General features: G+C 34.0%; 1 protein-coding gene across 18 annotated transcripts; it reads right to left on the reverse strand.

Annotated features, from left to right (window-relative positions):
• Positions 1-3,357: 3,357 nt before the first annotated feature.
• LOC113707868 (uncharacterized) lies at positions 3,358-15,515 on the reverse strand. 18 transcript variants are annotated; one of them, XM_072064739.1, is made up of 5 exons: positions 15,066-15,515; positions 14,261-14,431; positions 11,851-11,983; positions 11,668-11,738; positions 3,358-6,905 (listed from the first exon to the last, which is right to left on the reverse strand). In XM_072064739.1, exons 1-4 carry the CDS (start codon positions 15,246-15,248, stop codon positions 11,680-11,682), a joined length of 546 nt encoding a protein of 181 aa, XP_071920840.1. In that variant the 5' UTR covers positions 15,249-15,515; the 3' UTR covers positions 3,358-6,905; positions 11,668-11,679. The 18 variants fall into 18 exon arrangements, with proteins under 18 accessions (XP_071920840.1, XP_071920842.1, XP_071920844.1 ...); XM_072064741.1 differs by having other exon boundaries at positions 11,855-11,983; positions 15,066-15,510; XM_072064743.1 differs by having other exon boundaries at positions 11,864-11,983; positions 15,066-15,507.
• Between the last annotated feature and the right edge of the window lie 2,460 nt (positions 15,516-17,975).

A 17,975-nucleotide genomic window follows, 5' to 3' on the forward strand; every position in this document is an offset into this window, starting at 1 on the left:
CAACACAATTCCATTTCAATAGCCATTCAATAGGCTCAAGACAATACAAGTACAAAAATTAGGCTAACAACAAGTGCTGAAATGAAGTTTAACAAAAGACAGATTTGACGGGTTTTTGCGGAATGGACACATCCGAGGCTACGCTTATCGGATTGGAACGCAGTTTGTGCCGTTTCGAAGCTAAGACACAGGGCTACAATTCTCATGAAAATCACTTAGACAAATTTCCAGTGTAACCTAGTCAAATTCCCAGTTCACAGAACCAAATTCCAACTAGTCGGCTAATTAACCGTACTACCTTTAAATGGCCATATCTCAGGCTACCAAATTCCGTTTAAGACGTTCTTGGAGGCGTTGAAAAGCTAAGATAGAATATTAAAACTTTCATGTTTTGGAAAATGGCTAAATCAGCACGGATCATAGTGAATAGACACTGTCAAATGGATGAACTGTCTAAAACAGATCACTAGATGCATCCTAGGGCAGCGAGGGTATTTTGGTATTTTCATAGGTTATGTTGCTCCGATTGGGCTGAAATTTTGTAGGCAACTATAAAACATCATTCTCTACAACTTTCATGTTTTATGCTAAGCCTAATTTGGCCTTTAACATAGGGCACTAAAACCGGACAGAACTGAAGCATACAATTCCAGAAATCTGAAATTTTGGGATTTCAAGGGCAATCTCTTCATTTTCTTGATTCAATCACTACCACAACCTCTTATACAAGCCTATATATATCATATACCACTCCTACAACAAGTATAAGAAGGAAATCAGTCAAACCCTATCTTACATACATCACCCCAAAATCATCACAACAACTTGTATAGCTACTAATCTAACTAAAACATGAGTTATATAACATCTTAAACAAAAATAAAAGAACCAAAGCCATGGGTCAAACCTTATACCTCAACAAAAGGGCTTGCAAGAGTAATACTTCACCTCCTCTTGAAATTTTTGGTTCCCTTAGCTTCCCAAGTTCACAACTCACAAGTTAATCGGTTTAGAATCTTGTTTCTTTCACTCAAATAGTGCAAATCAAGATGAAAGAAGGTTGTTTCTCTTGCTCTCTCTCTTGTCTCGGCCAAACCAGAAAAAAATGAGGAAGAATGAGCCAATTTGCAAGATAAGAAGGTAAGAAAATTAAGTTTAGTCAAAGCCACAAATTGCCAACACTTGGCACTACCAAAACCATCCAAAAATTTTTTTTCTTTCCTTGCATTTTGAGTCCAATATTTCGGCCAAGAGGATAGCTACGAGGGGGGAATATTTCCACCAATATCAAGGTTATGTGCTGGTAAGGAAATGGTAGTCAAGTGGGGTGTTCAATCGGTAGTGCACGGTACACGTCGGTTCGCACCGTTTTTCCTTAAATCACACGTACTAGGGTTTTTACTTTCTATTCACTAACTTTTTTTCATTACTCCTAATCACATATTATTTCTCACCTAAAAGTCACTCTTAAGCACCAAATTTGATCCTCGCTCCGTATCAGATAATTACACTACGGATACGCGTGAAAACCCTAACTTGCTCCAATCTTGAAAACAAAAAGTGAAACCCTACTTTTTAGGTTCATTTGCACTTATTGTGGAATGATTAGGTAGTAGGGCTCTAATAAATGAATAATTTCCAAATAAAAGGGCATTTTTGAGAAAAACATAAGGAATTTGCAAGTCCTCACAAATTCGGCCTCTATCATGGTGAACTAAAACCAGGCAGAACAGGGCACTAAGGATTTTCACTTCTGGAATTTTGTTACACTTAAGGTATAATTCACATTTCCAGCTCAAAACCGTCACTACTACCTCATATACAAGCTTGTATACATCATATACCATCTACACAATAAGAAATAGGGTTGAACAATACAAAATCTTACCTTACTAATGCCCCCAAAATCATCACAACTACTTGAATAGCTACCAATTTAATCAAAACATGGGTTGTATAGCAACTTAAACAAAAATAAAAGAACCAAAGATAAAGGACAGCCAATATACCTCTCAAAGATGCTTATAAGAGTTATCCATCACCTCTTCTTGTAATCCTTTTGCACACCAAGCTTTCCAAGTGCTCAAAGAAGGATTTAATCGGTTTAGAATCTTATTTTCTCACTCAAATGGATCAAACTCAAGATAACATGGAGTTCTTTCTCTTGCTCTCTCTCTCCCTCAAGATCACGATTTTCAGCTGGAAAAATGGAGAAGATTGGAGGCTAAAAAAGGTTATAAGACTTGGTCTTGGTTTGGATCAAAGGTGCTTGGATAGCCTCCACTTGTCACCACCAAAATCCATCTCAATTTTTTTTTCTTTTCTCTTGTTTTCTTGTCAAATATTGTGGCTGATGTATGAGATATTTTGAGGGTTAATTAGCTGAAATAAAATGACAAGATTAAGGTAATAAAGTATGGGTCAAGTGGTGTGTTTACCCAATAACAAACGGTACCCGTCGGTTCGAGCCGATTTTCCTTAAATTGCATATACTAGAGTTTTAACTTATAATTCACTAACTTATTATTATTGCTTCTAATCCCACATTTAATATCATCTAAAACTCACTTTTAATCACCAAATTTGATCCACACTTCGTACCGAATAGTCGCACTACGGATAGGCGTAAAACCCTAATTCATGCTGACTTAAAACACGAAAAGTGAAACCCTACTTTCTAGGTTCATTTGCACTTATTGTGGGGTGATTGAGTAGTAGGGCTATTATAAAGTAATAATTTCCAAATAAAAAGGGATTTTAAGAAAAAAATATAAGGAAATTTTTCCAGTCGTCACATATCCGATTGATAGTAAAATTTCCTTACTTGACCAAGTGTGGCTTGGGGCAAGGAGGAAGTGATCTTTCCTTTGTACACAAAAGATTGGTTGAAAGTTGATCAACTTAAAGAAACTTACTCTATAAAGTGATATTCAAACTCAAGAGGAGTTTGGTATTTGGTTTGATACTCTATCTCTTTTACTTACTGTCTTGATATATAAAATGATCATCTCTTCTACTCACAAGCACTTGTACTTTCTCACCAATTGCTCCATTGTATGGTATTTTAGAAAAAGAGGGCAAGTGCTTAAAAAGTGACTCACAATTTGGCCAGTTTTTAAACTACATAATTCACCCCCCTCTTAGGTTGTTTTCGATTCTTACAAAAAGCTAGCAAAAAAAAACAAAAATAGTATAAGAAATCAACGGGGTCTTGTTTGTGAGAACTCGAGAAAAATTATGGATATGCCTTGAATTTATTTTATTTTATTTACTTGGTTATTATAAATATTACATAAAAAAAATAATTGGTTAAATTAAATGTCGAATTAAATTTCTATAAAATTGAGAATTTAGAAATATTCTAGAATGGTGAAAATTTTTCTTATAGGGATATACAAATTAGAACAAATAAAGTTAGGGGTCAATGCATCAAATGATAAAACTATAGCTCTTAGTAAGCAAATAAGCTAAAACTAAAAGACCAAACCAACCTTGAATTTCGGTTAAACTACCATGCAGCCAACAAGCAAGCCATTAGAATTCTAAAATAGGAACCGAGAGAAGGAAATATTTGGAGAGTTTGGTCACCGAGTGGAGCAGCTTTGAAGTGTGTAGCACCGAATGGAAAATTGACCACCGAGTAGCATTTCCTTCCTCTCATTCTTGAGCCTTCTAAACAGAGAGATAAGTGAGTAATAAGAGGAGAAAATCTGTTGGCTACTTCAATTGACCGACTGCAGTTGAGAGAAAAGAACCAGGCCGTTCCTTCCTTTCTTTCTTTCTTTCTGAAACAAACTGAGTAAGTGGAACTAGGCGTGAGGAGAGGAAGTTGATTAACTCCATCAGCTGCTAAGCATAATCAAACAAACGAAAGCAAGGAAACGAGACAAATAGTGGGAGCAGACCTGAGGGAACAAACCTGGAAAGAAATCTGAACCTTCTGCAATTCCTAACTCTTAAAGGCAAGAGGTAAATTTCTGTGACTAATATCTACTTACTGAGTATAAATAAGTGTATATTTGAATTGCAAGTTGAGTTTTAGCAGAGGAAAGTGAGCTTCAACTGATCAGGGAAAATTCTGGTTTGAAACTCAAATGATCATTGACTGAACCTGTGAAAACTAAGTGATGATCGACTGAAATTGCAGGCTGTTATCAATGGAAAAATGGAAGAATATTATAGGAAATGCATGTAAATGTTTATTTGTGATATTATTTAAAGTTTAGCCATAGAAACTTGTGAAAGTTGGAACCTTGAGTTGAAAATAAAGAAAGAAAACCTGCTGGAATTCTTTTAGCTCATCCGAGTGGGGAAATGGGAAAGTTTCAGCTGACTTTTATGAATAATGACTCTAAAATTCTGTGTTAATCTGTAAAATGTTGGATAACATCTTGATTTCTTCATGCATGAGAAATTTGAGCATAAGATGGAGGGATTTAGTAGAAGAAATTCATCTTCATGTATTGCATGCTGCTATGCATCGGATTTACAGCCGAGAGAAGATATAAATCTTAGTTCAGTTTTTTTCTTGAATTTTGGTTATAAATTTCCATGTTTTGTTAAGGTTAATCTGTAGTTGAATAATCATCCCCTGCATGTTTAGTTGGAGCATGAAACTGAAGAAAAAACTATGAGAAAACATCAAATGTTAAACTGCTACATCGCTGAAAAATTTTGTTAGAGCCAAGGAAATGAGAGTTGATTATGCAACTTGTTGTTTGAAATTTTGGAGGCACTTACTAGTAAATGCATGAGATATGTCTCATCTATTGACCTAAAAGATATTTGCCTTTGAAACTAATAAAAACCTTGGAAATCCTAGCTGAAATTGTTGAAGAAAGTAGATGGAACCTGCTAGAATGGCCGAGAGAAAGAGAGATGAACTTTTGATCAATCTTTCCATTGAATTTTAGTTGTGAACTTTTATATGTTCTGTTTAAGGCTACTTTGTAGCTAGATAATCCTGTTTTGCATGTTGAGTTGGAGTTAACACAGAAGAAATTAAGGAAGTGATTGTATGTTAAGTTACCATTTTAATGACTGATGCAATTAGCTGATGACAGATTAGTATATATGGTTTCTTGGCTGGAAATTTTGACTAGGTGTTATTTGCCTTGGTTTATGCTGGACCGAATGTATACTAAGTAATTAGTGTTTTAAACAAGAAAAGGGTGGAGTTTTGTTGAACATTTTGAAATGTTTGTGCTGAAAGTCTTGCCTTGCTGACCGAATGTGTGAGGAAATGAAACTCTCATGAGATTTTTGAAAAATTAAGGTTAATTGGTTGTGAATCTATATGGAGCATTTTATAACATCTTGACCCTGTATTCCACGTTCATTTTAGTGAACTTGAGACCTGAAAAGCTGATGAATTTTGAGAGAGATTAAACAACAAAGTTGAATGGAAGTTGATTTGGCCGAGAGAGAAGAAATGAAAAGTTTAACCAGGTTTACTCTTTAAGTTGGATTGAAAGTGATTTAATCTTAGTTTAAAAATCTCACAAGACTTTAAATTTGGTGTAGATGTATATCTTCATAGTTTTGAGCCAATAAACTTGATAAATTTTGAAGAGAAATGTGAGAGACATTGCTGGAATTTGTATCTTGTTTAATAAATCAAAAGACCTGGTTTCTACTGATCTAAACTCCAAATTTGGTGGGTGATTAGTGGCCTTATATGAATTGTATATTTACCTTAGGATAGTAAACCGGTTTCGCGCATGACTTTAACCCATAAAAGAGATATATGAGTTAATAAAGTATCCTAAAATAGTTATTTCTAAAACTTTCTTTATTAAGAGCCAATGTTGAATTTTAATACAATAAACCTAAAAGTGTAGAAGTAGTAAAAGGACAATGCTGCTTTCTTTTAAAATTTCACTAAAAGAGTAGTTAAATAATTATGGCAATTATAACTTGTCTCAGGAGACAGCGGTGTGCCAGAAAGCAATTCCGAGATCGAAATGTAACTTTTGATTTGGGTGAGTGTTTCCATATTTGTGTGTTTAAATTGCTTATGTATTACTTAAATGATGTTTATATGATTATACCAGTGCTTTTATTATGAAGTGTTTTCAATTGTCCGTCGCCTTCTAAGTCGGAAGTGTACTTTATCGTACTTGACTGAGTTTGAGATTGAAGGTTGATAATTGACCAAGTGTTATTGTACGCGTGCATGACTGTAAACCGTGCGTGTATTTTACCACACTGGCTGAACTGGACCCCAAAACCCTTTGTTCAACGTACTATTCGAGCCAGCAAAGGGCTTGGTCGGATAGGACAGTAGTTTTGGGTAAGTGCATTGATATGCTCGAATATTGCCACGGAGTAACAGATTACTAATATGACCATCTAAGTAAGGGAAATGTTTACTGTTTTGGAGGTTATAAGGAGGAGTTTGGCATAGTGTGTATTGCATTGAAGTGACTCAAATATGAGCATTGTATCCTTTTAACAGTGATTACTCAGTAAAGTGTTTCCTTATTTGTTTAATTTTGCTACTTGTTTAAGTATTTAATTGTTTGTTGCTTGCATGGAACCTCACTGGTTTCGCTCAAACTTTTAGTTTGTTTTCATTACAGGAATTGAAGTTTGAAGAATGATCAAGTTGAATTAGGAAGTTGTTTTGGAACATCCATTAGTGTGTATATATTGTAGTCATAATTTCCTTTATACCTTGAAATGGTCGAACCTTTTATCATGAGTTTGGTGTGATATTAAGAATGGATGTTTAGAACATATATTTTGTTTTTTGTATTGGATAAATTTATGTTTCAAGTTGATTGGAATTGTGCTTAGAATTAAACGTTCAGTTGTTTAATGAAAATGTTATCTTTGAAGTTAATGTGAGTGAGTGAATCTTGACGAGAGCCAAGCAGGCGGTTCGCTAACTTTTAGGGTACACCCTAGAAAAAAGTGAGATCGTCACATTGTCAGACAAAAACTCTAATAAATAACAGAATTTTAAATTTATCAAGGAAGAAAGAACAAACTAAAACTTGTAAATGTGAAGAGTAATCACGCTCGATGCTCGGATCGTTTACACCCTACCTACAACTCTAGAGGCTAAAATTCTAGAATGACACCAAAAAAAGATTTGCATGTTTAATAGGCAAAAGTGGTAAATGGTGCTTTCATCCATTTAGCTATTTCAGGGACCCGTAGGTATCAAATTACCTCAACAGCAACATATACAACATAAACTTCAAGTTTGTTGGCTATTCAAAAAAAAAAAAAAAATCATTCAAATGTAGTGCCATCCAATGCGATAAACAGGCCAAAACTAATTTCAAGAAAGAGAAAAAGAATATAGACATATATATATATATGCACACATGCACACCCACAAACACATAAACACACCCTGACATTCAGCGAGCATTTAGCATGTCAGGTTGTTTCTGGATTACATCAAGTTCCCTTTACCACCTCATAGGACAAGTCACTTGATTATTCATCAATTGGTATGTAAATATAAACAGCAATAAACCAAACACAAAAGAAAAAGAGAGAGAGAGAGAGAGAGAAACTAGTGATTCTCAAATCTCAAAGAATAGGACTGGCAAAGAAAAAAGACAAAAACTACCCCCTCTGGTGGAATTATAATGAATAATAGAACCAAGCAACCAACATAGCCACCATGCCCAAAAAGCTTGAAATATCACATCAAGAGAGGTGCAACTTCAGGGTGGTTTATACTTGGGAGCTCCAACAAAATGGTTTACATCTCAATTTTTGAACTCACAAGCAATGACAAAAATTATCACCAAGTAGTTATGCGATGCCAATGTTTATATCCTGCTTTGTACTACCATTGCATACACTGACAAATCACAAGCTATGTATTTCAAAAATAAGTATTTCCCTGCTCCCACTAAAAACATTTTTTTCTTTAGGCAACTCCCAATCAAAACATACCTGGTTAAAAACATCATAACTTTGTTGAGAAGGAACAACTGATTCAATTCTATCATCACTGTTTAATGTATAGAAAACAATCTTTCATGAAAAAAATTCAAGATGTGTTGGTTTATAAAGAGAACTCATATTTCATTAATCTCTTAAATAAAATAGTCCATCTTTCACTAATATTCAAATGGCTTTACATCAACACAAGAAATTGTTGCAAGATTCTACAGAAAGAGGTTCAACTGATTCAAATGACATAAACTAATTTACCAGAGAATAGTATGAAATTAAGACCCATCTGCGTAATATTGCACACAACAGAGTTCAAGTAGAGTGGGCGTATTCAAAATACGGATCTGGATCAATATCCCAAAAGAAGTAAACCCACAAAACTAGCATTTGGAAAATTTCTTGCTCTTAGATATTACCAATCATAGGAATTTGCAGTATAGACTTTCCAAACCAGTAATTAAAAAATATTGACTCTTTTATGCACCTATTTAACTAAGTTTCAACCCCAAATGGGGAATGATACGACGAGCAGTACCAACGTAAAACACTTCTTCAAGAATAGGACAACAATATGAGCTCATCAGAGCTATCCGAAATCTACGGACATCAGCAACAATACACAAAATCCAGCAATTTGATACTACTAGGGCAAGTCTAGATAAGCTGAAGCCGTCATAACGAGATCCATTTGTAATTATTACTCAAATATTAACATGTAGACCAGTGAAACCAAAGCAGAATATTGGTTTCATAACCTAGCTTGCTACAATCTCATTAAGTGAAGTACAATTTTCAAGCTCTTTTTCTCCATAACAAATGTGCATAAGTGATAGAGATAAGTGGCAAAAATCTACTATGGTTTGTAGGAGGCGTGGGAAGGATGTGTCGAATGCCCAAGCATTGATTTGGCATGCTTTTGATGACAAGGAACCTTTGAGAGTTGGTTTGAATTCTATGGAGTTTGTTTTCTGATTTTCACCAGCAGGGGTATTTTAGTAATTTGGCTAGCTGCGGGAATTTTATGTTTATGGTAATTTTCTGCTTAGTAATTATTATTGGTAATTAGTATTTTAGTTATTATGGGGAATAAGAACGCTTAGCTTTCTAGCTCTCTACTAGAATTCTATTCTAGTTAGGAGTCCTAATTAGAATTGGAATTGGCTTTGTTCTAGTACCTATAAATAATGACTTCTCCACAAAGGGAAGTCAGATTTTATCGTTAATAAAATTTTCCTGCAAACTCAACGTCTTTTCTAAGGATTGTGTGACACATCCTAACTTTAGGTATGATGCCTAAAGATCCCTAGGAGTGATTCCTAAGGATTCCTAGGAGTGACTCCTAGAATTACTAATCAGATTTTCATCTTCTTAAGCTTATTTTCTCATCCTATTCCAAGTTACAATTTTAAATTTGGGTGAAATTCGATATCTGAGCTTTTCTACAAAGCTGTTGCGCCTACCAAGTCTTCGTGCTGCGTCAATAAGTTACAGCTTCTCGCCTGTTAAATCTTTGCGGTTATTGTAACATATGAAGCTACCAGTTTATAGTAATTAATAGATATTCAATATTTGGCATCAGAATGTAACTTTTGACTACAAAATCCTGCAACATCCAAAACATTGTATTACTGTAACACCTGCAAATAAAAGAAAACAAACTTTCCTGCCAATAAATGCCATGCAAGCACATCCACAAACACATTGAAGACAATATTCCATGTAGCCCACAGTGCAACACAGGTCTAAACTAGAGAATAATCAGGGGGAATTTTTAGTACATAGAACCTGTAGTCTTAAGCAAAATATGTATTAAGACTCTGCATTCTACCTGTTACAATAGTTCATGTTTTCTAACTTCAAAACATGATGGTAACAACTAATTAAGATAAATTACAAGAATTCTAAAAACTGGAATCACCTTAGTAAGATAAAGAAGTATATCAAGTCATACATGTGACCTCTAGTATTCCATGTACATATGTAAATAGAAATTTATCAACAAAAACCAAGTAGAGATGGTAGAAAATTTGGCTCTGACACCAATAAGTTTTATAACTCAGAGAAACTCAGGGAACATTTCTTGCAGAAACTGTAAATGGCTTTTACACTGCACCATTAGTGTTGCAAGGATCTGTAGCAATTTTTTGTGAGAAATGCACATCAGGCACCATAACCATGGCCCATAAACTGCAGTACTGGATGTTGTCGATGTCAGTTTATCAAATAGATTCCATTAAATGATATCATTATTTTGACTGGTAAAGGGAGATGGTACTACTATGCACTATTCTGTAGCATTTTGTATGTAATTATTACTTGGATTTAAATGAGGGTTAGGCATAAGGATAATCTGTCATCATCAGATGAGTTGGACTAGGACTCTAGGATACTTTGTTGTTATGCAATTTGTGTCATACAATGGGAACTTTGGTGTTGGATTAACCGAAGTTTGTTTAAAGTACCATATTGCCTCTGTTTTGAAGTCGTGATCAGACCCTAGCTAGCTCAGCAGACTGACTTTTTGGAAACTAGTGAGTTTTTCATCACTCAGTATGCTTTCTCATCATCTTTTATCAATGAGCAGTGATGCTCTTTCATGTTTAAGTAAACTAGAAGTTTTATCCAATGCATGGCATAATATCCATAGCTATCAGCAAAAAACAATATTAAATTTTATTATTCATGCTTGTTTCAGGTAAAAAGTTTTTCAACATATATTATAGCCCTTATGGGGCTACAGCACTAAAATGCTAAAGACCACCATAGCCATTCTACATAAGTATGTAGTTGCATCTCAGACTAAAGTCACCTAAAATAGCAAGCAATCCCTCTTACTTTTTACTTCTAAATGCCATGTTTTGTAAGTAACAATGCCAAGTAGAGTCTACAAATCATAGACATGAAGAACGGTGAAGTTTTCTTTGTACTTCTTACTAAAATCCACAAATCAAATGTCACGGGGTAACCAAATTGTTGCCTATCCAGTTTTAGATTATCAAGCTGAAACAAATTGTTTTGCAACAATCAAGGATAAAGAAAATGAAACCCGTCTCCTTTCTTCCTTTCTCAGCAGTTCACTTCCCTTCTTTTATATTCTCTTTTGTCCCATTCTTTCTGATTTATCTTTTTCAAAGAAAGAAGAGATGGATCTGTGTTTATATAGCTAAAATCACATGTCAATCAAAACTGAGTCCTGAGCAGTAAGAACTGAATATTTCTCTAAAATTACATTGAATTTCCATGCATATACCTTCAGCTTCCAAAAAGTTATATCTGATGATTAAGAGGATTCCAGACTACACTAAACCTCTGATTTTGCTCAAGGGCTGAATCCCTAGAGTCCAAAATGGATAACGGTATCTTGATTAGTACTGTTTCCAAACATGACATATGCATATGGAGAAAGCCACAAGCTGGCCTGTAGCTAAGCAGTCAAAAAAGTTTTTCCACATCTGCTTCTCAATCCAAATACTAAAGTACACATGTATTTCATCTACCATAAAAATAAAAAAAAAATTCTCTGATAACTTTCTATGCACTTAAACTGGGAAAGACAGCATAATAGCATCAATGGCTGCCAGTTTACACATTAGGTAACATCACTCAGGTAAGCTGTTGGTTTAAGAGTACAAAATTTTAAAGCTAAAAACTTTAAATTGCAAAAAGAAAATCACAATCAAGTGTTGGAAATGTTTGGTAAGGAGTTCTGCAAGTCAGATAAATTAGAAAAGAAACTCATGATAGTACCTTGTAATTCAGTCAAATGGAAGCTATATCATAGTCGTTTCCAAGGCTGCGTTTCTGTGAGATGTTTTGTCCTGAAAAGTTCATCATAAGCTTCTTAAATGAAAAAAGGAAAATGTAAAATGTGTTCTTAAGTATGACAAGAAAATGCATCATAAAGAAGAATTAAAAAGAAAAGAGCAATACCTACGTTACTTACAGTGTCAGACAGGTGATCCTTAAGAATGTACATTGACTGCAACTTTGCCTCTAGAGTATCTTTTGACAACTGGAACTTCATATCTAATTTTCCCAAGTTCGATCGTGCATCACCTTCAGGCTGAAAACAGAGTATAGTTGCATAGTGTCCTTAAGGCTCCATTTTAATCAATAAACCGGGGAAGTGAAAGAAAATGCGTCAAAATATAATGGACAGGTGTGTCATAACTACGCACGCATGCGTGTAAAAAGGGTCTAAAAAGTTGATAGGCTATCTCACAAGCAGGACTGAATGAAGAAAAAAAATGCAAGTATTTTACTTTTACGATGACTATATGCTCTGTTTTCTTAAATTCTTTAACATGCTAAAATTTTCTTATCAGCTCATCCACCTGCACCTATGACCACTTTGATGATAACTAGTATTATTTTTGTCATATTTTGCATGCATCTTTATTGTCTTCTCTTTTTTCTTTTTTCTTTTTCACATGCTTAAACCCTTTCTCTTGCTCTTCCAATTTATAACCAGTAGATATGGAGGCGCACTCCATCCATATGCACTTCGTCAAAAATCATTATTAATTGCTGCAAGCATATCAAATCATTTACATAAGTAGATATAAGGAGAAAATGAAAATGTCGAGTAAGGAGTGGATGTTTATAGGGATGACAGCGGATCGGGTATCTTCAAAAATCCCTCTTACCAAACCCTAACCCACATATCTATATATTTTACAAAACCCTATCACGTAACCCTACTAGTTTTAACTTCCATTACCAAACCCTCTTCACTCATAGGTTCAAATTGCCCATCGGGTACCCTCTACCTACAAAGCTTAGTAGTTCAAAAAAAAGTTAAACTTTATCAAACAAAAATGAAAACAAACATCATGTTAAATTAACACACTATATAGAGTTTTAAACTTGAGTAAAGCCTAGAGTTTGCATGGGAAAAATCCAACATTTAATGAATGGTTAAATCAACATTTTTCTATTTTTAATCATAATTGTCTTCATTTGTGTTGGGTTAGAGTTGTATCTTATTAGATTATAAAAATTAAGAAATGTGTTATCAGACTATAAAATTGGAAAAACACACACATATATAAGGTATCAGATATAGGTTATCGGATTTTTAGGATTCTCTTTCCAAACCCTATCTGGTTACCCGTCGGTAACTCCTCATCAAGACCAAAACCCTAATGGATAACCCATTAGTCGTGTAATCAAATTAACCATTGGGTTGGATACCGGCGGGTATTGGATTTTACCCTATCCCTTTCCATCCCTAGATGTTTACTTCAATTTAAATATCCTTGTACTCAGGATCAGATGTGGTAGTAGATGAGAATGGGATTTCTACCCAATTAGTTATAGATAAAAATTAGATCTCAACCCAATTTGAATTTTGAGTTCAGACTTTTCAAGCGTAATATAACTATCTTTCTTGTTCGATCTACGAGAACAGTACATTTTAGTTTCTTAGCACAAGCTGAGCCTTTTAGTAAGGGTAACAGGGAATTCAAAAGGTGATACTGTTTGTTAACACCAAACACTCTCGCTTTATATATTGAACAGATTTGATACAAGTCATACTGACACGTCAGCTATAGCTTGAACTCCATAACAGCTATAATCCTCTTTTGGTTGACTGTTTTTAAAAATATAAAAAAGAATCTTATCGCTATGCATCAATTGCTTGATATAGTAAATGTTGACTTGTACCTAATCTCCTATAGCAGAAACACAAAATGACACAGAGCATTGAATAAGATAGGTCTACAAATATAAAGTTTTTCATCTCTCTCTCTCTCTCTCTCTCTCTCTCTCTCTCACAAACAGACAGAGATAGTATCCATCCTCACAAATAAATTTACTTAAATGTTTCATATCATTGTCAGTAAAGTTTGTATATGCTAAAAAGAACCCAAAAACCATTTAGATGTCCTGAGATCCAGCCATTAACTGTCATGAGTTGTGAAATTCCACGTCATAGAATTCATGTGGCAAGTTTGCCTACACGTGTTGAATAAAGCTCACTATTCTTCTCTAAAAGGAAAATTTTATAGTAAGGCAAAGAAATCAAATTACAGCCCATTAAAATAATTAGATACCTTTATAGTCCACACTTAGCACAGGGTTAAGAATGCCTGATAAAATAAATTTCCATCCTAAAGGACTTACTTGTTTAAATTTACGATCAAGACGTATTTCCAATATGTCGGTACAAGTAATGTCCTTACAACTAAAATGACCAAACCCCACCTCACCACAGACCAACAAATACTCAAACTGAAAAGTAGATATGATTTTTGTTTGTGAGGAACTAGCTTTTAATCTTCCAGACAAACATACAAAAATACGATAAGGAAATTTCATACTGGTTGATATCACATACCTGATCTTTTAGTACATCATCATGCCACTCTCTGTGAAACTTTTGCAACAACAGGGTTAATAATCTTTGCAATTCCGGCAGCACCTCAGCTGGAAACAGATTTTGAATGTCATCTTTGTTGACAGTCTCGTACACACACCTCCGGATTAAGATCCGAAGGCAAACCAATAGCTGCACGACAAGATAAATATCATTCATACCAGCTTCCTAATATAGGTATCAACAGATTTTCAGAGCCACAATAAACCAAAGATAAAATAAAAATCAATGAGCCACCATCAACTTTGATACCTCTCATATACCCCAAAAGGCATTAACAAATAATTACAAATTCAGGAAATTTTCTGAACAAAGAAAACTTAGGAATTTCGATTATGAAGATCATTTGCTCTGATTTCTCAACAGAATGTAACCGTACAATATATTTTGTGAAAGATTACAGATTTCCTATATTTTAATTAAGCTTCAAGTGCGCACTTTTCACTAACTTTTCCCAAAATTTGTATTGTCAAAATGGCACTTGTAACTAATATTTCCTAATTATGGCGTCTATAAATGATGAAAAAGAAAGAAAGCAAAATGAATTAAGCATATTGGAGATGAACTAACTGAAAGAAGTGAGTAAAAACCAGTAAATTTTCGGTTAATTATTTTCTCTCTTCTAAAAGGGTTAAAGCATTTTATTCTACAGACTAAATAAATCAGCACACGCAAATAAGTAATTGCAAACAAACAATTGCAAAAGAGTCCGACTTATAACCAGAAAAATAAGAAATATTTTGAGAGAGGGAGAGAGGCAACAGACGGAATCGAGTTCGGCGTCGTTCTGAAGTTGGAGCATTTGCCGAAAGATTTGGCGGTCGGCGTCATCGAGACCGGTCTTGCGGGTGCGCCAAAGGGCTTGGAGAATATACTCGACTGATTCCTTGGAGTTGGCCCTCACCAAAACTGGCAAGTGCCGCCATAATCCATGGTTTCGGTCCGTCATCGCGACGATACTTATTTCACAGTTCTCTCAATCATGCAGAAAGGCACAAATTTCAAAGATGGGAATTGCGACTTGGAAGGACCGGTGCAGAGGGTAACGACTTGTTTTGTCCTCTTCTACTTGGGGCGTGAATTAACCGCTCGACGCGTGGCTTGATTTCTTTATATCGACCAACAATGCCCAATGATCTCTTACAAATGTACTAGGAGGCATAAGCCACGCGTGAAATTCCTTGGCCAGCATTTAAAAAATTCAGAAGTCCTGAAAAGTTTATTATTAGATGCATAGGTATTCATCTGAATCCGTGATAGTTCAATCCCCGCATTCTTCCCTTAACCCCTTTGAGTCATCCCCTCCTCCTAGTATAGAGTAGAAATATGTATAAATTAAAATTTATCATGTCCGATAAAAATAAATAAATAAATAAACCACACGTCAACACGTTAAAGTTCTATCTATATATGTTTAACTTTTGAAAAAATTATGTAGAATATGCTATGTTATTGGTAATTTTCAAATGAGCATTATATAATGGGAAAACAATTAAGAGTGAGAGTCTTAATTTAGAGATCATTTAGGATCCAATGATTTTGGTGTTTACACTTAAAGTAGAAGAGTTGGTAAAATTCTATTTATATATGTCTAACTTTTAAAAAAAAATTATGTTGAATAGGCTATTTTATCAATTATTGTGAAATGAGCATTACATGATGGAAAAACAATTAAGAATGAGAACATCTTGATTTAGAGGTCATGTAGGATTGAGTGATTTTAATGTTTACACTTAAAGCAAAAGAGAGAAGAAAACAAATTTAGTTAATTTTAGAGATATTTTTTTTCTATCTAGCATAAATAAGTAGGAGACATTTCTTATTCTCAAAAAGAAATGAAATTTTACAAGTTAAATAATTCACTTTTGAGATTTGAGAAAAATGAGAAAGGAAAGGTTATGAACCAAGTTTAAGCAATCGAACCGTGCCATGAATTTGAACGCTTTTTTTTTACAGTTTTTACTGATTTTTGACAAAAGAAGTTATGTGCTACTGACCAACACGAGAAGAAACCGGTCTGCAATTGGACCAGTCAGTCCAATTTGGGTATAACAACACCACTTCGAAAAGTAAATTAGGAAGTGCTGCCTTCAAACATTAAGTTCGTGACTCAAAGCTTGTGAGATTAGATATCTTAAAGAAAAAATTGAATAATTACCATGTTTATGTCTTTCTCATCCTAAAGCTTTTATGATAGTAGAAACCGTTACATCAGAATTAGGATATGGAGGAATTTTAAAACAAAGACTAGATGATTTAAAAGAAGAATTAGTTAGATTTCATTCAGGTACATGGTCTGATCCACAAAAGAATTATTCTACTATTAAAAAGGAGATTTTATCTATAGTATTATGTATATCAAAATTTCAAAACGATTTGTACAACAAAAAATTTTTACTTAGAATAGATTGTAAATCGGCAAAAGAAGTTTTACAAAAAGATGTTCAAAATATAGTTTCAAAATAATTTTTGCTAGATGGCAAGCAATTTTATCAATATTTGATTTTGAAATAGAATTTATCAAAGAAGAAAATAATTCTCTTCCTGATTTTTTGACAAGAGAGTTTCTACAGAGAAATGGAGCAAAGTAAGCAATTGCTCAAGGTAATCCGAAAAAGATACAATGATAAAAATAATACGAAAAAATATCTTTGTATTATTTCAAGAGATACAATACATTATGTAGTTCAAGGAGAAAAAATTAAGAGAATTGAAGTCTATGATATTCCAAAATATGATGAAGTGAAGATGAGACCTTCAAAAGCTATTATTAGTATTAGATAACGATGTTTTGCAAAAAGGAGAATGATTGATCTTACAATATTACAAAGAGAATGGGCTAAAAGAGTCCATGGAGAAGATAATGAGTCAATAGAAGGATATAATTATGAGATCAGAGAGAAAAAACAAAATTAAGTTGTATTATTTGTTAAATTTTGCAGGATTATGGATTCAAAATCAGGAAGTTCTAGACCTAAGACTCCTCAAGATTATGAGATGAGTCTTACTCCTGTAAATCAAAATAGATTTCAATTATTGCAAGATTTTCCAGCATTGACTTATAGTCAAGCTGCTCGAACTCCAACTTCTTCTCAAATAAGACCAATTCAACAAATTCCAAGAACCCCTGAAAAAACCAATGAAAATCCCTATTTCACAAAACCCTTTACTCAATACATTACTTTAACTAGATTTCAAGAAGTACTTCTTTATAATACACTCAATTCCTTTATTCAAAGATTTTTCCCTTCAAAATGCTTTGGCAACCAGATGACCCATCCAAAAATTTAGATTATTATGAATTAATTCTCACAGATATTCAATTTGTGGAAATTTTCCCTATTCCAGATAAAAAGAACCCAGAAATAATCAGCCATTCAAAATGCATTACAAAGAAAGTTTGTTCTCCTAATGAATGGGTTTCTCTTTATTCAAAGAAATCCTTCTCAACTAAGTTTATTCCAGATGGATTCACTTATCAAGATTACAAAATGGCTTGGTATTGTGCTTTTTTGTATAGACCTTTCAATCATTCATGGTTCTTCACATTCAAAGAAACTTGTAACAGAGAATTCCCAATTTGGTTTAATCATTAGTGGCAATGGTTTGGGTCTCAAAAAGAAATTCTACCTCCAAACGTTTTAATGGGATTTCAAACTTATCTCAAAAAAGCAAT

The sequence above is a fragment of the Coffea arabica genome, chromosome 9c, assembly GCF_036785885.1.
Source record: "Coffea arabica cultivar ET-39 chromosome 9c, Coffea Arabica ET-39 HiFi, whole genome shotgun sequence".
NCBI lineage: Eukaryota > Viridiplantae > Streptophyta > Magnoliopsida > Gentianales > Rubiaceae > Coffea > Coffea arabica.